General features: G+C 45.1%; 1 protein-coding gene across 1 annotated transcript; it reads right to left on the bottom strand.

Annotated features, from left to right (window-relative positions):
* Positions 1-914: 914 nt before the first annotated feature.
* LOC124006237 (alpha-actinin-3-like) lies at positions 915-22,006 on the bottom strand. Its single transcript, XM_046316122.1, is given in 23 exon segments — positions 915-1,486; positions 1,617-1,775; positions 2,334-2,399; positions 2,493-2,639; positions 2,767-2,946; positions 3,204-3,338; positions 3,533-3,562; positions 3,564-3,716; positions 3,823-3,900; positions 3,902-3,964; positions 4,159-4,267; positions 4,420-4,570; positions 4,741-4,888; positions 5,015-5,245; positions 5,355-5,447; positions 5,611-5,696; positions 7,323-7,404; positions 8,269-8,347; positions 8,665-8,752; positions 8,915-9,001; positions 9,118-9,237; positions 9,398-9,512; positions 21,680-22,006. Coding segments are annotated over 23 exon segments (2,688 nt in total). The 5' UTR covers positions 21,809-22,006; the 3' UTR covers positions 915-1,327.
* Between the last annotated feature and the right edge of the window lie 1,024 nt (positions 22,007-23,030).

Raw genomic sequence — 23,030 nt, 5'->3', positions numbered from 1 at the left:
GAACCAAATGCTTATGCTCCTGTAAACTGTTGCACCAAAGATTCAAGGAGTACCACCAAGTATCGTCAGGTGTCACTGTTAAAGAGAAATGAAGATTGCGAAAGAGTATACAAGCATGGGTTGGGAAAATGGGAGATTATGGGCAAGCTTAGGCTAAACGCAACTAACAGAACGTGAGGACAGTTGAACTCAGTTTATTCAGTTGAGTGTCCTGAGATGCCTTTTTAGTCTCCAACCTTCTGCTCATCATCCTCGCAAACCTCCAAATCGTACATTGCATATGACGTTAACATGTGTCCGTTAACCGAGGAAATTCCAATGCACATGCATGGGGCGGCAGGTAGCCTAGTGGTTAGAGCGTTGGGCCAGTAACCGAAAGGTTGCTAGATTGAATCCCCGAGCTGACAAGGTAAAAATGGGTCGTTCTACCCCTGAACAAAGCAGTTAATCCACTGTTCCTAGGCCGTCATTGTAGATAAGAATTTGATTTAACTGACTTGCTTAGTTAAAAGAGCTCTCTCATTGTCCCTCTATCCTGTCACTTCATAATACAGTCATGTTCTAGCATATTCTGAACCTTAACTTAAGAGCTCTCCTAAAGCCTTCCCTACAGTTAGACTTGACCAGTGGAGGGAGAACAATGATATCTACTGCAGTACGTTGTCATAGACCCCTTATACTTGTATTACCCCCTACAGTCAGTTCCCACACAGTCTTGGCCAGAACACACATACATTCCGGACTATACCCTAAGATACTTCACACCTGCAAGTAGTGAAATTGGATGTAGTGATTTGACCCCAAACCTGACGTCGATGACCTCACAGCTCAGTAGGACAGGCGAGTTGGATGGAACTAGTGACATAAATAGCATGCATCAGCACCCTTCGCAATCAGAGACATCTGACACCAAGTTCCTTCCTTAAAGTACTTTAATTTTTTCCCTTCTCCAAAACATTAGTCACCCGAGTGAGTAGGAGGGCGGTTTTGCTCCTAGTGCCTTAGTCAATGAGAATAAAAAGGTCCTGATACAAGTGCCTCAGTTTAACTACTCACAGTCTAGTGGCCTTGCTGGGCCAAACATTGCGAAATCATAAACTGCAGACAGTGACGAATATAGGAATCCTGATATTGTGAAAGTTCATATTTGCTCTCTCAATGGTTCTTGGTTGACCTGACAGTTACTAATGAAGTTCAGGGCATCGGAGCAAAGCCTGTGGGTGGTCTTGGAGTTGGGTGGGTTGGAGGGGGGGGCGTGTGTGTACAGTATGTGGGTATGGTTGGGACAGGGTAAGGAGAACAGAACAGTAGAGGGTCTGGGTTGTGTTTATAAGTCGCTCTCTCCGTACAGGGCACTGGAGAAGGAGATGTAGTCCAGGGCGCCTGGGGGCGCGCCGCTGCCGATGTAACTGGTCATGCGGCTGATGCAGTAGTCGGCCTGCTCTGGGGGCAGCTCCCTGCGCAGTTCTTCCACTGTGATGTATGTCTGGGAGGGGAGGACGCAGGTCAACAAGGGTTATCAAGGGTCCCACCACCGACATCACAACCAAAATCAGTGGCTCCATGTGACAGACTTCGCAGAAGAATAGGTGCAATAATGGTGCTGCCCAACTCACCTTGTCAGAGGCCAGGATCTTGAACGAGGCCATGACCTGATCGGCGGTGTCTGTCTCGGCCGTCTCGCGGGTCATGAAGTCGATGAAGGCCTGGAAGGTCACCACACCTGTGTTGTTGGAATCCACCAGTGTCATGATGCGGGCAAACTCCACCTCACCCTGGGGGACAGAGAGAGAGAGAGAAAGGAAGAAATTATTATATAAGTACAACAAATAATTACTCACACAGAGAAACCAATGCACTGTATGTCCATTGCCTCAAATGACTGGGTCCTGAACAGTGTTGCCAACAATTTCAGTGAGATCTGCTATTGGCTCCGATGAAGTCACGGCATCAATTTGCCTTGTAAAAGCTGTGGTCCCCGGCATAGCGTTTTCAGCCCCACTCCTTGTGCTTCTCTGCCCGGCATAGCGTTTTCGCCCCCCCTCTCCCGCTGCACACCCCCTCCATTTGTGCTTTTCTGCCAATGTGTGCTCCGTTGCTTTAACTTCTGTTTCACAGACAGCTTCTCCCACTCTCATTTGCAGCAGAATTGAGTGAAAAAGTCGCTAAATGCTGTCAAAACCATAGAAACCCCTCAGTCTCAAAACCGTCCGCAGCCTGAAAAGTAGAAGAATTTGTGGCTAGAATCATTTACCAATACAAGTCACTGGAGGGGGTCTGAAAAAACAAAGTCGTTAAGTTGTCAACACTGGTCCTGAAGCAGTCCGACTCACCAGATCGTATCCCATGGAGATGAGACAGGCGCGGAAGTCATCTGGGTCCATCATACCATTTCTCTTCTACAAAAGGAAAAACAAAGATCACTAAGCCACATGGGCAGGAAAGGGATGTAATGTTAAGCGTAACGATTCCTAGCGCAAGCTTGGTCTTACCCTGTCAAAGTGGTTGAATGAGGCCCTGAACTCGTTGAGCTGCTCCTGGCTGATGCCCTTGGCATCTCGGGTCAGGATCTGGTTCTCCACCTCGTTGATGGTGCGGGCGATGGTGGTCAGGAGCTGCTCCCAGCCCACACGCACATGCTGAGAGGAGGAGATTATAGGATTAGAATCTGAAGACTTCACAGAGGTCTTACAATACAGACAGGGAGAGAGGAGAGAGAGAAGGTGGGGAGAGGAGGACATAAAGATGGGAACCCCGTGGCAATACCTCCATGGTGTAGTTGGTGTGCTTGTTGTCGAAGATGAGGGACTCCTGGCTGAGCTGGTGGTCTCCCTCCAGCTTGTCGATGTTGCACTTGTAGTTTATGATGTTCTGCTCGTACTGCTTCAGGTTGCTCATCTGTTCCTCCAGGGAGCCGGCGATGTCCACAGACACGTGGCTGATCTCCTACAGGAGGAAAGAGGGGCTGTGTTAGAATACAATGACGATTCATTCATTTAATTTGATTTATTCAGCCAGGATAGCAACTTTTTTAAAGGGAGTCCTGGGTTCCATAGAATCAAACCAAACATACACATTACATAAAAGGTGTTAAAATACAGGATTCGTCGAATTTGTCTTGAGAGGATATGCTTGAACACTCATACAACAGATCTGGAATAATCTAACGAAGATGTGAGTTTGAGCTGTGGGGTATTGGTTACCTCCATCTTGGTCTGGATCCAGGGTCCAATGATGTTGGCCTGGGCAGCGAACTGGCGCCTCAGCCTCTCGTTAGACTGCTGCCTGGCCACCTCCTCCTGCAGCATCTGATCCCTGAGGGGCACCAGGTGTTTCACCTACACAAAGCAGATAAAGGACAAAATTGATTACTGGACCTGGAGCTTGAGGCATCCTGATGGATCCGTGTTAAAAGTTTGAATGATAACCAAAGAATCGTTGCATTGAGTTTGTTTAGAACGTCTCTAGAACGAGAGGGGTCAATCCCTCTCCCTGAGCAGACAATATCAAAAAGAGATGGACATGTACTCACAGCATCCCATTTGTCGGTGATGTCCTGGGGGGGAAAGGTTGGTGTAGGGGTTGACTCCTGACAGCTTGATGCCGTAGGTCTGAGCGATCTTCACGATCTCATTCTGGATGCCCATGGTTGCAACGCGCTCCTTATCAGCCTCTGGCAGGGTGGCCTTGAACTGGTCATGGGCTGTGATCAGACTCTGAGGAAGAGGAGGAAGTGAAGGAGGGGAGGAATGATAAATGGATGTAACAAGAATGCCGCCCCCCCCCCACCTATCATGCCCCCTCCCTCTCTTTGCTTCCTACCTGAATCTCCTCAATGCTGTGCACAATAAACATGTCCTGCAAGTCCTCCATGGCTCCGTCCATCCAGTTGTTGAAGGGGGGCTGCTCTCTTGGCGAACTCCAGGTACAGCTGGTCGATGGTCTCCCACAGCTTCTCCACACGCTGAAAAAACACACACAAGCCAGTCGGTGTTATCACCTGGTAATTGAGGTCATCCCAGACTTGTATGGAGGGTGAGAAAAAGACAACTTCCGAAGCCTATTTACTGGAAATAAGGTAGGTTATATAGAGGGTAGGAAGGCATGGTGTTATGTGGAGGTGAGAAATAGGGTAATGCCTGTCTGTCTCCAGGGTACCTCCAGTGAGTCTCTCCTCTTCTGGGTCAAGGTGCCCAGGTTGTCCCACTGGTCACAAATACCCTGACAGCGGGCGTTGATGGTGACGGCGTCATGATAGTCCAGCTCACTAGGACATGAAGAATATGAGATTGGAGCTAGCATCGGAGTAATTTCAGGCCAAAAGAGGAAGGGGCATTTTCTTCCTTTTCTCTCTCACACATCTTTATCATTTGATCAGTCTGTCTCTCAGTGGCTCTCTTTTCCCTCGCTCTTTCTTACTTGAGCTCCTGGGCGATGGCAGCAATCTGCTCCACTCTGTCCTGGTGGGCGGCCAGGTCGCTCTCAAACGCCTCGTGCTTCCTCATCAGGGCACGGATCTCCATCAGTGAGGCAGACTCATAGTCCTTCATGGACAGCAGCTCCACCTTATCTGAGGGCCACAGAGAGACACACACTTGACTAAAACACAAGTAGAAATCACATTACAGCTATTACAAAGTTCAGAGCAGGATTTTTACAACCTAAACAACACAAACCCTCCACTTGATTTGAGATCATTGAGAGTCTCCCCTCGGAAATGGAAAGAGCCATCTCCCATACCTGAGGTCCAGGACTCATGCAGGGAACACTTCTGCTTGAACTTTTCAGCCAGGTGGTCCAGCCTCTCCAGGCGGCGGATCTCAGTGAGCAGCCACTCCTCATAGCCCTTCTCTACCTGCTCCAGACCCTTCCAGGCATTGGCAATGTCCTGAGGGAAGACAAGTCCGAGACAAACCAGGGGCTCAGTGAATGAAAACACGACAGACAAGGGACCAGATGACTGTAATAAGAGTGATATGGCGGGCTAACGGGAGGGGTGGCTGTGGGGACGTACCGACACCATCTTGCCCTCTGAGGGCATGAAGGCTGGCCTGTTGCTCAGCCTCAGCTTGGTCTGCAGGGTGTTGAAGTTAATCTCCAGCTGACACTTCTCCTGCACCTTGGGAGGCTTGTGGACGCGACGGTAGTCACGGAAGTCCTCCAGCTTCTGCTGCATGGCGCGCATGGTTTGCTCGGCCACACGGTTCTCCAGCCAGGGGATGGTGCGACGGATCCACTCCAGCAGCTAAGGGGAGAGGGTAGTACTGAGATGAGTCCACTGAAGCCATCTTAACACAGAGACATTATTTGGAATGGACCGAGAACGGGTCAAACTAAAAAGGCTGCCCACTCACCTCACTGGCCAGCTTCTCATACTCCTCCATGAGTTTCTCGTTCTCCTGGTTGACAGCCAGCACCTTGCAGATCCTATTGGCAGCCGTCTCGGCCTAGGACACAAGACGAGAGGTCAGGGAGGATGTCCAGGCTGGACCTCTAAGGGGAAAGGCTACGTAGAATGGTGGTCAGTGAGGAAACCTCAAACTATAACAAATACAAGTGAGTCGCACACTCCATATATAAACTCCCAGTCAGTTCTTGGGTGAACCTCACCTGCTCGGCTCCAGCGAAGGCATGATAGAAGCAGGACACATAGGTCATGATGGCTTTCTCGTCGGGCTTTGGGGTGTTCACAATATCTCAAATGGAAAGAAAAAGTCTAAATTATTGCCATCGATGTCCAGAGAAAACATTTGTTCCTCATTCTGGTTCAGACAATATGAGCGCTTATGGAAATGTGTGCTTTTTGTCAGCAGCTAAGATCCGTCTTAATACTATAGTGCATTCGGAAAGTATTCAAAGCCCTCGACATATTGTCACATTGTTAGGTTACAGCCTTATTCTAAATATTTTTGCAAATGTATTCACACAAAAATTAACTGAAATATCACCCTTTAGGAAGTGATTACAGCCTCGAGTTTTCTTGAGTATGACGCTACAAGCTTGGCACACCTGTATTTGGGGTGTTTCTCCCATTCTTCTCTGCAGTTCCTCTCAAGCCCTGTCAGGTTGGATGGGAAACATCGCTGCACAGCTATTTTCAGGTCTCTCCATAGATGTTTGATCGGGTTCAAGTCTGGGCTCCTCAAGGACATTCAGAGACTTGTCCCGAAGCCACTACTGCGTTGACTTGGCTGAGTACTTAGGGTCGTTGTCGTGTTGGAAGGTGAACCTTCGCCCCAGTCTGAGGTCTTAAGCTCTCTGGAGCAGGTTCTCTCTGTGCTTGGCTCCGTTCATCTTTCCCTCGATCCTGACTAGTCTCCCAGTCCCTGCCACTGAAAAACATCCCCACAGCATGATGTTGCCACCACCATGTTTCAACGTAGGGATTGTGCCAGGTTTCCTCCAGACGTGACGCTTGGCATTCAGGCCAAAGAGTTCATTATTGGTTTCATCAGAACAGAGAATCTCGTTTTTCCATGGTCAGAGTCTTTAGGTGCCTTTTGGCAAACTCCAAGCAGGCTGTCATGTGCTTTTTATTGAGGAGTGGCTTCCGTCTGGCTACTCTACCATAAAGGCCTAATTGGTGGAGTTCTGCAGAGATGGTTGTCCTTCTGGTAGGTTCTCCCATCTCCATAGAGGAACTCTGGAGCTCTGTCAGAGTGACCATTGGTTTCTTGGCCACCTCACTGACCAAGGCCCTTCTCCCCCGATTGCGCAATTTGGCCGGGCGGCCCAGCTCTTGGAAGATTCTTGGTGCTTCCAAACTTCTTCAATTTAAGAATGATGTGTTCTTGGGGCCTTTAATGCTGACATTTTTCATTTACCTTCCCCAGACCTGTGCCTTGAGACAATTCTGTCTCAGAGCTCTAACGACAATTCCTTTGACCTTAATGCTTCATTTTTGCTCGGACATGCACTGTCAACTGTGGGACTTTATATAGACAGGTGTGTGAATTTCCAAATAATGTCCAATCAATTGAATTTACCACAGGTGGACTCCAAACAAGTTGTACAAACATGCTAAGGACAATCAATGGAAACAGGATGCACCTGAGCTCACATTTGAGTCTCATAGCAAAGGGTCTGAATACTTATGTAAATAAGGTAATTTGTTTTAAAAATATATTTTTTTTTAGACTTGCTAAAATGTCTAAAAAGCCGTTTTCGCATTTTGTCATTATGGGATATGGTGTGCAGAATGATGAGGGAAATGCAGAAGGCTGTAACGTAACACAAATGTGGGAAAAGCCAAGGGGTCGGAATACAATCCGAATGCGCTGTATAACTTAGATTCTTGGAGTTCTGTAAGAAATGTGGTTCACCTTCAGCATCCAACATCTTGGGGATGTCCAGGTACTTCTCTGCCACCTCGAAGGCAGTGTTGAGATTGCCCATGGGGTCATCCTACACACACACACCCACCCACCCACACACACCACACACACACACGACTCGGTGAGTAAAAGGCTAAAGACCAGCACTAGTTCAAAACAGACAGGATGCACTCAGACATTCTGAACTACGTCGGCAGCTCGCTTTCCATTCACCATGTCAAAAATACTGTTTGGAACACGGCCTGTTCAAAAGAAGATGGTGCATCACTGTACTCCCTGGCGAAAGCAACGCTGCCGAAACGTGTCAAGAGTTCTCAAATCTTTGTAGCGTTGAACATTATAAATTGTAATTATAAGCAGTTTAATTATATGAATAGTGCCTTGGTCCTTGTTTTTGTTTGTTTCATGACGTTTAAAGAGAATATAACCAAGATTGAATTAGTTATCATAGTCCATCACATTGTAATCACGTCTGAAGCCACTCCATGCATTATTGCCATTTTAGTCATTCCCTCAAGATGATGATGCTGGATCATTTCAAGGTCTTTTTTTGTTGTTGTGTCAATTCATACAAAACATGCACCGTTTTAAAGAATAGTACACTGAACCATCTCGGGCAGGTATTCGATTGTTACTTCAAACCAGTGTCTTAACAGAATCGGTCCGTCAGTAATGTTAGCCAAAGCACAGTTCAGTTGTCTATGCCAGTCCCTCCAGCCTCACCACTGTTCCGTTAGAGAACAAAAGAGCTTTTAGAAGAATCAAAATGACCAAAAATATACATTACAAAAGGTTCAGAGGAGACTACGGGTGTGGACAATGGTGCGGGCTGTTTGAGTGATGTTTGTGTGGGCAAGTGGAGAGACTGGCTGAGTGTGGACCAGGGAGGTGCGGACCAATCATGCAGGGATGTGGGTGGGAAGAGTGACAGCACCTTGCGCAGTTTGGAGTAATCAATGAGGTCAGGTCTGTGTCTGTGGATGAGGGCACACAGTGCCAGGCCATCCTTCCAACTGAGACACAGACCCAGGGAGAGAGATAGGTGGAGAGAATGATATACAAATCAATCAAAGACGTAAAGGAGGAACAAAAAGAGATGAATGCATAGGATCTGTGAAAGAGGTAAACACAGGATGTGTGAAGGAGAGAGAAGAAAATGTGAAAGTGTAACAGTGAGATGAAGAATCTCCTCTAACAACTGCGCAGATTCAGAACATTGTAATGTTCTGAATCAGGATGTAAACCATGACTAAAACACATATCAGTGACTACAGAATGCATGTGACATGTGAGCCAGCTATGTGACCAGCACAGAGTAGTGGCTGCTCACCTGATGTGGAAGTTCTGCACATTGACATTCCTGTAGGGGGCAGTCTTCCTCTGGCACCACAGCAATAGCCCCTCCTTAGCAGAGGTCTCTGAACACACACAATGATGTAAGGTAGAATTGTATTTTTAATGTTTGATCTGTTTATAAACATAGAAATAACCCTAACCATGAGAAATGCCTATTGCATATGTTACATATGACTGACGAATTGTAAGGTGCTCAGAAGGGTTTGTCTTTGAAGAGTGCTCACCCTCTACAGAGATGTCCTGGATGGCGAAACGCAGAATGATGGTCCAGATCATCCCCAGGGTCATCTTCACATTACCATCCACAATCTCTGCCGAGGTCAAGGGTCAGTTAGATCGGAGGATAGAGACATAAGATGTGGAAATACATTTGCAGGAAGTAGACGAGCACTATGAGAAGTTAAGGGTTTCGGGGTGCGAGTCTCACCCTCGGCGCCGATGGACACCAGCTTGACTCCCTTGCTGCAGATGAAGTCCAGGGCCTTGTTCACGTTGGCGATTTTGTGGAAACGCATTTTGCCTTTGTCTGGCTTGGGAAGCCTTTCACCTGCACGCACGCACACACACGCACACGCACACACACACATTAGTATTCATGCAAGTGAATGGAAATTGTGAAGTGTATTTAGACATTTCACCGTGCAAAAAAAGAGTGAAACGTCAATGTTGGACAGTAATTGAGCCCTCTGCCTGTGGGGTCCAACTACCTGAGATGACCTCCAACAGCAACATGAGTTTGAGTCCATTCCTGAAGTCCTCCTCAATGTTCTCAATCTGTGTGCCCGCTTTACGCAGGTGAGAGTTGCACCAGGCGGTGAAGGTCTGAGAGAGAGAGAGAGAGAGTGTGTTAGAATACTTCATAATATTTTAGGCCAAAATCCATTATGCTTCACTTATGAAAACGCCTTTAACAGGAGAGCGCCATGTGTGTCTTTTCAGGGGTTATGGGTCAATATATCTAAGTTACTACTGATCCTACTTTGGTTACTTCAAATTCTAGAAAAATAATCAACTTGAATGCTGCAGTACACAATGATCTCATAAATGAGACGCCATCCGTCATAACCAATGTAGACGGTGTAGAACAGCTGTCGACTGTGTAGAACAGTATAACAGACTTTCAAGCCAAAACTACAACAACCACCCCTTCGGTTCGAATGTTATTACAAAGACATAAGAGTAAAACTATGCGGCATAAAAGTCAGTATAGTTGAGGAACATATTTCCGATGTCACAATAGCATGGCATCAGGTTTATGAACTGATATACAAAAACAGCATCAAATTCGTTCTTTTCAATTGAAGCTATTATGTAAAATCCTCGCTATAACAAGAATGCTCAGTGTATGGGGGCATTGAACAGTCAGAGCGGTGTAGACTCTGCCACGCAGAAACAGAATCGATAGATCATCCCTCTTGGTACTGTCCATCGTTGGCTTGTTTTTGGAATCAGGTCCAGGAATGGTTGTGGTTGGACCTGCAAACTGTATTGTTGGGGGATTTGAAGGACCACAGTCGGTCAATAGGAAATATCATTGTGCTGTTGGGTAAAGGGTCAGTTATTTTTGGGGCAATTACGGCAGAAATGTTGCAGATGGGGAGGTTCAAGTCCCCGAGTGAGACACCATTGTAGAACGGAGGGATGTATTGAAAGAGGAAATGGTAGAAAGACCATTTACTGGGAAATATGGGTTGATCTGAGTCTGTCTGAAGGTTGGAATTAATACATACACAGTATAAATATTTGAGATCCTCCAACCAGGGGTGAGGGTGGATGTGAATATTGTATACTTTGCGACGTTATTAATATTTTGTTTTCGCGGTGTAACCTCTGTTACTACCGTTTGTGGGTGTGCTCACTTCCGTGCCCGCCCGGGCGTTGGGCGGGGCTTGGTCCTTCTCGCCCATGGAAAATCCCTTCGGGCCACGGGGTTCGTCCTGCCGGTGTCTCGGGGCGAGCCCACCCACTGACCAGAGCACGCACTGATGGGGAGGTACCATTCGTATTGTCTTTGTAATATATTGTTGAAAAATATAAATCATTTAGAGACAACAAAAAAGCATGGGGTAAATGATACAGTACACCCATTCATTTATGAGTACGGGATTTACCTATTTTTCTAAGACTGTGATATAGCTTTTATACATTTTGAAGAGTACACAGTAATGGATACTATTTTGACCACGTGACAATGTGATGCAGAAGCTGCTGAGGCAATGCAACGCAGAGAAAACAGTCTGTGGGAAGGACTGAACCTAGAGTGAAGCTGTTGGAAGTTGTGAAGACCAATCTGTTTTGTATTTATCTATGGGCTTAAGAAATAGATAACACAGCATGTGCCGTTTTCCATAAACTGGAGTGGAGTGAGATCGTGAGAGGGAAAGAGGGACGAAATGGAGAGACTGAAGAATGCTCAGGCCCAATGTAATTTGATTTAAAGCTGGAAGGGGAGACTCTTCCGCAGCAGGTGTCTACCCCCCAAATCACCCTCTACTGCCATTGATGCCCAATTTTAGACCGGGTTGGAGGAGGGGGGAGAGAAGGAGGAGAAGGGAGGCGGATGAGTGGGTGTAGGAGGCTATATCGGATAGCCAGGGGACAGCTGACAGCACAGCATTCCTGCAGCAGACACTCTCAACCACCAGTGTGGTAAAGGGAATGCTGGGAAAAAAAGGGGGGGGTCTTTTTGAACAACTCTCAATGTTAGCTTTTCAGTAACACCTATCTCACCCACTGGGGATTTGGGATGGGATAATACCATCATTAACCTTTTATCCTTTTTAAAATCAGAGAAAGACAGTGACCACTCTTGCAAAACCTCTTTATTACCGGTGAATTCATTAAAATTAAAATACCTTCGTATTGATGATGGAGCAACTCCTCACCATCATTATAATGTTTAATTCACTTGTAAAAAGGAATAACAAAAAATGCCCAAGAACTGTGGAAAGAATATTAACATGGAATGGATCTCGTGTGTATGACACAGGTACGAAAAGAAAAGAAGACATTAGCAAACAAATGACTTGGACCAAAAGAGACATTCATACTGACACAACAACATGGCCCATCCCTACCCGACACTTACCTTGTTAAGCAAACTCTAGACTAATTCATAACCAGTGTTGAACTACAACTTTACTGAGTTGTGTTCTGAGCTCGCTGGGGGGGGGGGGGGGGGTACAACTCATGTCCAAATATCAATTGCACATAAAGCCAGAACAACAAACAAGACCTCACTAAAAGAAATGTGTGTCTCAATGACCTGTTTCTAAAGCTGGACCATTAAACTTTACATTAAAAACTCACATAACACAAATTCCCATACCGGCACACCATGCCATTCAGTAATTGAGCAACTCTTTCTCTAGCTGAGAGTGACTGTACCTAGCCACGACTATATTACAAGCGCTTAGTGCACCTTAGTGTTAATACAACTTCCAGGCTAAACCATCCTTCAGAAAAATGCTAAAACTGAGCATTGAAGCAAATAAACTCCACCAGAAACGGTGCCTGTTGCCGTCACTGAGGGCAACAGCTTCTCCAACCTATTACCTCAAACCAGAGGGAACTATGGGAAAAATAAAGTAGCTATCATTGTGGAACATGTTGGTAACATAGCGAGTCTGGGGCTTTAGTCCTGCCATGGCATCCTTCCAAGTCTCGTTCATCACTTGAATGTGAGGAAGCCTGGGAAACGAGGCGAGGTATGGGGCTAAGGCCAGTGAGAGACTGTGGCCCTTGGTCTGGTACTCCAAGGAGCTGGGCTGGCACTGGGATTAGCACCCTCCACAGGCATGCAGGCCTGAGTCATCTGGCAGGAGCCCACATGCTCTCTACTAACCCTTGTTGTTAGTGGGGGCGTTTCCATGTAAAAAGCCCCATGAGCACTAACATGTGAAGTTGAGTGCATCAAATTTGGTGTCAAATTAAAGCGAGGAGTCTATTTTTGTTGTCGTTGTTGAAATTAAGGCATATATACATTTTCCCAAAATGTTCCATCCCAAAAATGTGGAATAAGCAAAGGCTTTGATTTCTAGTCAGATGGAAAAGGGGTCTTAGAAAAAAGCTAACAGAAAAAGTCTTAAAATGTATTAGAAATACATCAAAACATAATAATGTTGAATACCCCTGCCAACTAATAACATTTATATATTTTTTTAATATTGCCTAGTGTCTTGTCGTTCAGGATATTTTCTAATTTCTCTCCCTCATGGGGGAGAATAATGAAAGTTCACAGAAGTAATAAGTAAAAGTAAGACCTACCAATTAGTCCGTGTTTTTACTGATAACACTTGGGTTTATGATGTATTAAGGGATTAAAATGCCTCATTCTGTTAGCAGATTGGTAACAGAATGACTCAAATCTGTAACAGAATGACATCAACTGAATTGGCTACAATGAGGATTCGTAGTCGTCACAAACCACAGTTGGGTCACCTGCTACTGTCCTCCCTTCCACTGGCCTACTGTTATGCTCAGCTCATAATCGATTTAATTTGCCTTCTGTCGCGTGGTGGTCAAAGCAAGAGTGTGAAATCAGTCTGGACAACACTCTCCCTCCCGGTCTCTCCAGTCAATGTCACCTCTCCCGGCTCTTACTGACACCTACCCTCTTTCCAGTTACTGACAGCGGACTCCCGTGGATGTTAAAAAGTAGTTGTAAAGACTTGGTTCTGCTCTGGACCGACAGAATGTGGTCTTGTTTGAGGATGGAGCTCATTAGAATAATAGCCAGTGTGTTGAAATAATCCCCAAACATGTAAAGAAGGATATGAAACATGTTCTACCTTTATGTACCTACTCAGGATACATCACCATGAAGAGAATGAGATTCATAATGATGTATTTCTGTATAGTACAGATCAGGGACCCATAATGTCATTCTGTTACTGGGTGTTAATCCACTTCACTTAGTGTAGTTCAATAACCCAAATAGATGTTTGTTCAAACTCAAGGTGTCATATCATTGCCAACACCACCATTCTTCCTGCTGACATCTTTGCCTCTTAACTCAGAGTAGATATGTTTTGTGAAAAGGTGGTCACAAACGGAGGGAGATGTGACTGTCATTCTGTTGTCAAACCTTCCATCTGCAATGTTCTTCGAGTAAGTGTTTTTTGTACAATGTGGAAATTCTTCACAGTTGTCCTTGTGCATGGTTTGCTTAACTTTGCAATCAATGTTGACTGTTTGGCAGAGTGTTGGTGAAAAATGGGAGTTTGAGCATCATTCTGTTGAATTGCCTTGTGGGTAAGAATAGGGGGCCTGCGCGCTTAATACAATGGCATGGCACACGTAAGCCTGACGGCTCAGACAGAGGAAACAGACAGGCATCTGCACACACGAGCGCGCACACAAAGAAAACATGAGCACACAAACACTCATGAATATCTACAATAGCTGGACACACTGACTCATACACGAGGTTGTATAGGCTTAGTGTACACACACAAACACACCAATAATTGATTTCCATTCAAAATCATTTTTTCCCTAACCCTAACCCTAAACCCTAAACCCCTAACCCTAAACCCCTAACCCTAAACCCCTAACCCTAAACCCCTAAACCCCCTAACCCTAAACCCCTAACCCTAAACCCCTAACCCCTAAACCTAAACCCCTAACCCTAAACCCCTAACCCCCTAACCCTAAACCCCTAACCCTAAACCCCTAACCCCCTAACCCTAAACCCCCTAACCCCTAACCCTAAACTCCTAACCCCTAACCCTAAACCCCTAACCCCCTAACCCTAAACCCCTAACCCTAAACCCCTAACCCTAAACCTATCAAATATACATTTGCGTCTGGCATTTAGCTAAATAACAGCTAAATAACAAATAACCTTTCTGCTTGAATTGCTTTGCTAGCACTACTCTAATCCACAATTCTCCATTACTGCCCAGATCAGTTTAAGAGTTAGAATATTTTTCAATAATAACAACACATACTATAAGCGATAACATTCCAGTGTGTTTGTGTTTAATATGCGTTTCACAATGCTTGTAATCAGTGTAAATTACTATGGTAATATGCAGTGGACTTCGAAAATATTCAGACCACTTGAATTTTTCCACATTCTGTTACGTTACAGCCTTATTTGAAAATTGATTCGTTTTTCCACCCCCCATGAATCTACACACAATATCCCATAGTGACAAAGCAAAAAAAAACAGTTTAGAATTTTGTGCAAATCTATAAATAATTTTAAACTGAAATATAACATTTACATAAGTATTCAGACCCTTTGAGACTCTTGTCTCAGCCTCCAGTATTAATGCTGCAGTAGTTTGTGTCGGGGGGCTAGGGTCAGTTTGTTATATCTGGAGTACTTCTCCTGTCCTATTCGGTGTCCTGTGTGAATCTAAGTGTGCGTTCTCTAATTCTCTCCTTTCTTTCTCTCTCTCTCTGAGGACCTGAGCCCTAGGACCATGCCCCAGGACTACCTGACATGATGACTCCTTGCTGTCCCCAGTCCACCTGGCCATGCTGCTGCTCCAGTTTCAACTGTTCTGCCTTATTATTATTCGACCATGCTGGTCATTTAGGAACATTTGAACATCTTGGCCATGTTCGGTTATAATCTCCACCCGGCACAGCCAGAAGAGGACTGGCCACCCCACATAGCATGGTTCCTCTCTAGGTTTCTTCCTAGGTTTTGGCCTTTCTAGGGAGTTTTTCCTAGCCACCGTGCTTCTACACCTGCATTGCTTGCTGTTTGGGGTTTTAGGCTGGGTTTCTGTACAGCACTTTGAGATATCAGCTGATGTACGAAGGGCTATATAAATCAATTTGACTTGACTTGACTTTAGTCAGTACTTTGTTGAAGCACCTTTGGCAGTGATCACAGCCCTGAGTCTTCTCCCTTCTCTGCAGATCCTTCCAAGCTCTGTCAGGTTGGATGGGGAGCGTCAGTGCACAGCATTTTTCAGGTCTCTCCAGAGATGTTAGATCGGGTTCAAGTGCGGGCTCTGGCTGGTCCACTCAAGGACATTCCGAGACTTGTCCCGAAGCCACTCCTGCATCGTCTTGGCTGTGTGCTGAGGGTCGTTGTCCTGTTGGAAGGTGAACTGTCGCCCCAGTCTGAGGTCCTGAGCTCTCCGGAGTAGGTTTTTAAATCAAGGATCTCTGTACTTTGATCATTTCCCTCGATCCAGACTAGTTTCCCAGTCCCTGCCGCTGAAAAACATCCCCAAGCCATCATGCTGCCACTACCATGCTTCACCGTAGGGATGGTGCCAGGTTTCCTCCAGACGTGATACTTGACATTCAGGCCAAAGAATTCAATCTTGAATTCATCAGAACAGAGAATATTTTGTTTCAAAATGGCCTGAGAGTCCTTTAGACGCCTTTTGGCAAACTCAAAGCGGGCTGTCATGTGCATTTTACTAATGAGTGATTTCTACCTGGCCACTCTACCATAAAGGCCTGATTGGTGGAGAGCTGCACATGGTTGCCCTTCTGGGAGGTTCTCCCATCTCCACAGAGGAACTCTGGAGCTCTGTCAGAGTGACCATCAGGTTCTGGGTCACCTCCCTAACCAAGGCCCTTCTCCCTCGATTGCTCAGTTTGGCCAGCTCTAAGAGAAGAGTCTTAGTGGTTCAAACTTCTTCCATTTAAGAATGGAGGCCACTGTGTTCTTGGGGATCTTCAATGCTGCAGAAATGTTTTGGTACCCTTCCCCAGATCTGTGCTTTGAGACAATCCTGTCTCTGCGCTCTACGGACAATTCCTTCAACCTCATGGATTGTTTTTTTTTCTTTCTGACATGCACTGTCAACTGTGGGACCTTATATAGACAGGTGTGTGCCTTTCCAAATCATGTCCAATCAATTGAATTTACCACAGGAGGACCCCATTCAAGTTGTAGAAACATCAAGGATGATCAATGGAAAGAGTATGCACCTGAGCTCAATTTCGAGTATCATAGCAAAGAGGTATTTCTAAAAGCTGTTTTTGCTTTGTCATTATGGGATATTGTGTGTAGATTGATGAGGAATTATTATTATTTTTCAAATTAATTTTAGAATAAAGGCTGTAACGTAACATGTGGAAAAAGTCAAGGGGTCTGAATACTTTCTGAATGCGCTGTAACTACAACACAAAAAGAGATGACTAGTCACTCTCTTCACTCCTCAAAGGCTTTGGCAAGAGTTGTAAACAAGCTGTATGAGTTGTAAACAGTGTATTAGATGATGAAAGTAACGTGTGAGGATCCATAATCACAACCTAAAGCACAAAACAATCAGGTCAAAGCAAGGGTCTCTTCACCACCGCGGAGATAAATGATGTATTACATTTAGGTGTACAGCCAAAAGCATGCATGGAATATTGGTTTGTTTGCAGCAGTAAGGGGCTACGAGTAGACGTGTTATGTTGGTACCACAGTGTCATCTCTGAGGAAAGAATGAGAGCATCCCCAAAGCAGGCAACACGGTGCCAAATTGTTCCTTCACTACAAGCATGGCATACCCGTGTTAAGTCTGAGGTGAGTTGTTGAATGGTTATAGTTCCTGTTCCACACCATTTCTTGTATAGGTTTGGTTAATGTTAACGTGTAATAAACCCATTATATAGACTGAGTACTAAGCACCAAGTGACTATTAAAATGCAACGGACATCCTCTATCCTGTCTGCATCTCCACGGAATGATCATTTCTAAAAACATGCGGGAGGGCATCACTGCTATAACATATACATATAGCCATCACTGCTATAAATGATAATCCCATCCCTACATAGTTATATGCACTACCACATTACATGTCAGACTGTATACAAGAGGTGTCATTTACCGTGGACAGACTACGCAAAATCGAGAAACTGACCAAATTGTTTGAGATAGAGTTAGAGTTCGGAGTTAACAGAGGTTACAAAATACCTAAAAGAAAGAAAAGGTGACCACCTACAAGTGCCAGTCTGTTCGTGCGATCATGCCAACTCCCCGTCACTCATTGTTATGTTTGGCTTGACAATGACAGCAATGGCGCTGACAAGAGCACCAACAGATCTGGGACCAGGCTAATTACTATTGCATAATAACTTACAGCATGTCAACTAGTGTGGCGCCCCGGCAGCTCATTGAGTCAACGGGCACTGCGTGCATGTCTGCCAGCATTTGAGAAGGCTGCAGAAACTCCATGGACTATTTATAACTGCTAAAGGGCTAGCGTCAGCATCATTTGTAGGCCTTCTGGTGTCGAAAGTACAGTGAGTCTTATGAGACTGTACAGACATATGGAGGCTTCCATGCAATTATGGATGATGCAACATGGTATCCATTGAAAGACAAGGATTTATAAATGGCACGCACTAAAAACAGATGAACCAAAAGCATTATGCAACAACGTAGCATTGGTACTACTACAAGCAGTACATTTAGCATCTCATTAGACAGAAACCACACAAAATACAATACATCAAAATTCTGGCGTTTACAATTAATGGAAAATAATCAGTGAATGAGACAGTGAGAATCTATGATACATGTCCCACTTTAAGAGTGAGTATCCGATTTCAGTCCTAACAGAGAAGGACCCCCCCCCCTCCCTAAACACCTAGGACATCAAGCATGCCCCATATTTCCCAAATCCCACCACTGCCCACTGCTAGAGCAGCAAACATAGCTGTAATAATGACATCATCAAGGTCCATTCAGTGACACGGTTACCCTCTGGTGTCACACGTGTGTACAAAGACCTTTTACACGGGAAGTTTCATTTAATCTCAGTTTGTCCAGTTTGTAACACAGGATCAACGGAGATCTTTTGGTCAAAGATAATTGATTTATCATAAAGATCCCTTTTTGCCTGAATCTGATAGATTTTTACAGACTATTTAAATCTGTAATGATATCCGTAATGACAGTGGATTATATGGGACATTGGAGACAGTTAGGCCAACACCTATACAATATAATGTATTTACGTGACATTAGCCATAATGGGCACATTTACAGTGTTTTGGAATAAAGGAGACACTCGTAAGAACATGTGTAGACACTTGACTGGCATTTGGGGGGGGGGGGTTGAGGAGTTTGTTGGAAATGCTAGCACCAAGCATGCTTGGGAATGTTTTTATTGGGGCTCTTCTCTGCCATCGCGAGTTATGCCACCATTCTGGACACTTGCCTAGTGCAAAGTAAGGCCTTTGTCATGTACACTTGCCTTGCAGTTGTAAAGCAATTCATATATATATATGGGGTCATCAGAAATACCTGCGTGACCTCGACTCCTGACACCGATAACTCCCCACCCCCATTGGCCTACTGGGACACACCAGGCAGTTTATAGAAGCTGGCCCTACAAGGACACCTCTTCCGGAATAGCAACTGCCACTTGATCATACTGATGGCTTTCTCAGCCACCTCCCTCCACAGCCTGTAAGAGGCTCCCCCATCTTGCCCTCCCTCCCGACAGAGTCAGCCCCCATAATTCCCTGCTGATCTTTCAGAATGTAGAAAAAAGGCTCAAAGGAATCTATTGAATGATTTCAGTCACATAGTTGGAGTTACACTTGGGAGAAAATAAGTAGATATGACAGGTGAACTAGGCGAGACAAGATACACCTGATGTTATCACCATTTCTACGAGTTAATAATAGATCGCGTTGACTATAGGAAGTTGTAATTGGCGTATTTGGCTGTAGTTCATTGCTAGCCAGGCTTGTAGTCCATCGCAAACAGGGTGGGCCAGGACCACACAAAAGCATTTACTGCATTCCATCATACTGTATCAGGGTGTTACAATATTCAATGACTATGCAGTGGAGGCATGGAAAGCCAATTGATAACTACGCAATAAGACATTGAGATGGTATGGTTTTAGAGGCTGGTAATTTCACACAGCAATTAGTGGACTAGAATACACACATCGCACTGGTTCATGTGCTGGAAAAAGATAAGGTGATTGAAACGTGATCAGAACATTTAAGCAGTTGTGGTTCCATAAATGATCACTGACAAACTTCCATACAGCAAAACCTTTCAAGTATTACGTTTTAATGTCACGTGCACAAGTACAGTGAAATGACTCCCTCGCTAGCGCTAAAATGTAATATTGTGTGAGCAAAGCAATATAACCCAACTCCTTCAGAGATGCTTAAAGGAGTAGTTCCCCATTTTACAACTCGATATTAGATGGTTCCTCACAGTCACTTCCATTGACTGCTAGCTTGTGCTGGCTAAGGTTAACTGAAGTTTGTAGTGGCCATTTAAAGAACTGAACCGTGGACTACAGTTTTATCTTGGCCCATAGACTACTTTCAAAGTGAGGAAATATTAAGTGGGTATAACACACAATCGAAATCCCTATGTGAAGCGGAGCATGTCACCTGTGCACCTGAATGCATGTGGAGGGGTGTGAAACCTTGCATGGGAAGCTGCATCCAGCAATCTATGCAGCAACCCTTTTTAGCGGTATCCAATAGTCTTGTCCCTTCGCTACAACTCGGGAGGCCGTGCGTCCTCCAAAACACAACCAAGCCAAGCCGCACTTAACCCAGTGACCACTTAACCTGGAAGCCAACCTTACCAATATGTCGGAGGAAACACCGTACACCTGGCGACCGTGTCAGCAGCATTACGCCTGGCCCGCCACAGGAGTCACTAGTGCGTGATGGGACAAGAACATCTCTGCCGGCCAAAACCTCCCCTAACACGGCCGACGCTGGGCCAAATTGTGCACCGCCCCATGGATCTCCCGGGCGCTGCCGGCTGGAACAGAGCCTGGACTCGAACCAGGATCTCTAGCGGCACAGCTAGCGCTGCGATGCAGTGCCTTAGACCATTGCACCACTCGGGAGGCTTTCCAAATAGATATCTAACAGGTGGTAGGTAGACAGACAGTCAGTCCTGTGGCAGTCAGGCCCCGGGAACCAGAGGTAGGATCAGACAGCCTAGGTCTAATCCCTAAACCACACCCTGAGCCAGGGGAACACCCAAACACGTGTTACGTCATCAACCATAAACCTAAAATAGATAAAAAGGTGTAGATGTACATACATAGTATAATACAGGAATATGTACTTTTTGCAGGTAAATTCCGGGTCAGATGTCTGCACCCCAAACAGCGTGAATTTAGCATGATGGCTGTTCCAGAGTATTAAAGCCTTATTTGCGGTGATACTGACAAACATACAATGGCATAGCAGCACAGGGGCATGGTGAGGCTCTAGAGGTTTTTACTTAAAGAAACATCGGGCCCTTAATGGATAAGTCCACCACGGTGTACTCTCAAACCCCCAGAGTGATGAAGAAGCAAAGCACTAGAAGTAGCAGTTGGGATTGATGGGCTGAAGGGACACGATAGAAAGGGGTACAGGTTAAGTATTTATAGTTCAATAGTCTATTTGGAGGTCTGAAACGCAGCAAGGGCTCTTGCCACTTCTACGTCTCACTGTCTTGGTGTTGCCATCTGTTGCGGTCTCTCACTTTGTTGAGTTCTCTGAAATATAGAAACTGTAAGACTGATGGGAAACAAATGTAGCCTACCCCGGTCAATGACAACTATGTGGGTTACTTGGGATGTCACTACCCTACCTCATTGAAGTTGACATTTAAAATGGTTAAGGTAAGGACTACGGTTTGGTAGGGGTTATGGTTAATGGGTAGGAATGTCCCAAGGATCCCAGATAGCACTGACCATTAAAAAGAGGCTTAAGTATAAGCTGGTATAATTATGTGCAATCAATCTTCCCAAATCAAACAGGTGAATGAATGACCAGTACTGACTTAGATCAGTGAGAATGTTAACCATCCCCAAAATGTTATTGTACATGCAATCATTTAATGAATGAGTTACCTGACAACTCCTTGCATATCCAGAGATCACACTAACCATGTTACTCCCTGCAGGCTACATAGGCCCCGATTATGAATATTGAGAATAAAGTCTTAACGTGATATCAAGGTCGACATGTAATTTTCCATAATGCCAAGCAACCTGTAGGCCAGCCTACTTAATAATATGACCCGATGAAAAAAATATTACCTTGCGCTGTTGTTTCTCCCAGGCAGGGTCCAACAGAAGGTCCCTGTCCCAATCATCCTCTTGGGTCATGTAGACTTGCTCCGAAGTCATGTAGGAGCCATATTGCACCTGAGTTTCGATTGCTGTCATTTCGCTGTCTCCTTTGGGAGATGCTTATCCCCTCGACCTAATCAATTTAATTTGCACCTTTCAACTCCTAAGCCCGCAAACTTGTAGGGACACTTTCTGTGGCAGAGAAAGCTGCGCCCGACTTGAGATTCCTGCCTATAGATGCTACTCCCACCGCACGAAGTAAAGACCGCACTCCAACCCCTGGTCAGAGGCGACACACGTAACAACCGGTTAATTACGACTGACTCGACGTGAGGCTATTAAATGACACACCTAAAAGGATATAGGCATAACTACAGGATGTCCAGAGGTGCATATCCGTGTCTTTACGCCTCTTGAAGATGCATCCATCTATTCTACGCTGAACAAAAACATCAACGCAACGTGTTAAAGTGTTGGTCCCAAGTTTCATGAGCTGAAATAAAAGATCCCAGAAATGTTCCACATGCACAAAAACGTTCTCAAATGTTGTGCACAATTTTGTTAACATCCCTGTTAGTGAGCATTTCTCAAGATAATTCATCCACCTGACAGGTGTGGCATATCAAGAAGTTGATTAAAAAGGCATGATCATTATTAAACAGGTGCACTTTGTGCTGGCCACTTTAGTTGTAAAACACAATGCCATGGATGTCTCAAGTCGAGGGAGCATGCAATTGGCATGCAGACTGCAGGAATGTCCACCAGAGCTGTTGCCAGAGAATTGAATGTTAATTTTTCTACCAGAAGCAGTCTCCGTTTTAGAGAATTTGGCAGTACTCCAACCAGCCTCAAAACAGCAGATCATGTGTATGGCCTTGTGTGTGTGCGCACGAGCGCTTTGCTAATGTCAACGTTGTGAAGAGTGCCCCATGGTGGTGGTGGGGTTATGGTATGGGCAGACATAGGCTACGGACAACAAACACAATTGCATTTTATCGATAGCAATTTTAATGCAAAAATGTATACCATGACGAGATCCTGAGACCCATTTTATTTTAAGGCATATGTATTCCCAATCCATAGATCAGGGCATAATGGATTTATTTAAATTGACCGATTCTCATATTATGAACTGTAACATTTTTTAAATGGTTGCATGTTGTGTTCATATTTTTGTTCCGTATATAATGCATTACTTTTCTACAGATCAATATGCGTCACTTTGTCAGCATTCACACAAGCAGACCAATTCAGTAATTGGTATTTAGACCAATCATATCAGATCTTTCACCTCAACATCTTTTTCCAAGAGCTGACC

The sequence above is a fragment of the Oncorhynchus gorbuscha genome, linkage group LG02 (genome assembly GCF_021184085.1).
Source record: "Oncorhynchus gorbuscha isolate QuinsamMale2020 ecotype Even-year linkage group LG02, OgorEven_v1.0, whole genome shotgun sequence".
In the NCBI taxonomy this organism is placed as follows: domain Eukaryota; kingdom Metazoa; phylum Chordata; class Actinopteri; order Salmoniformes; family Salmonidae; genus Oncorhynchus; species Oncorhynchus gorbuscha.
This window is presented reverse-complemented; position numbering and strand designations above follow the sequence as displayed.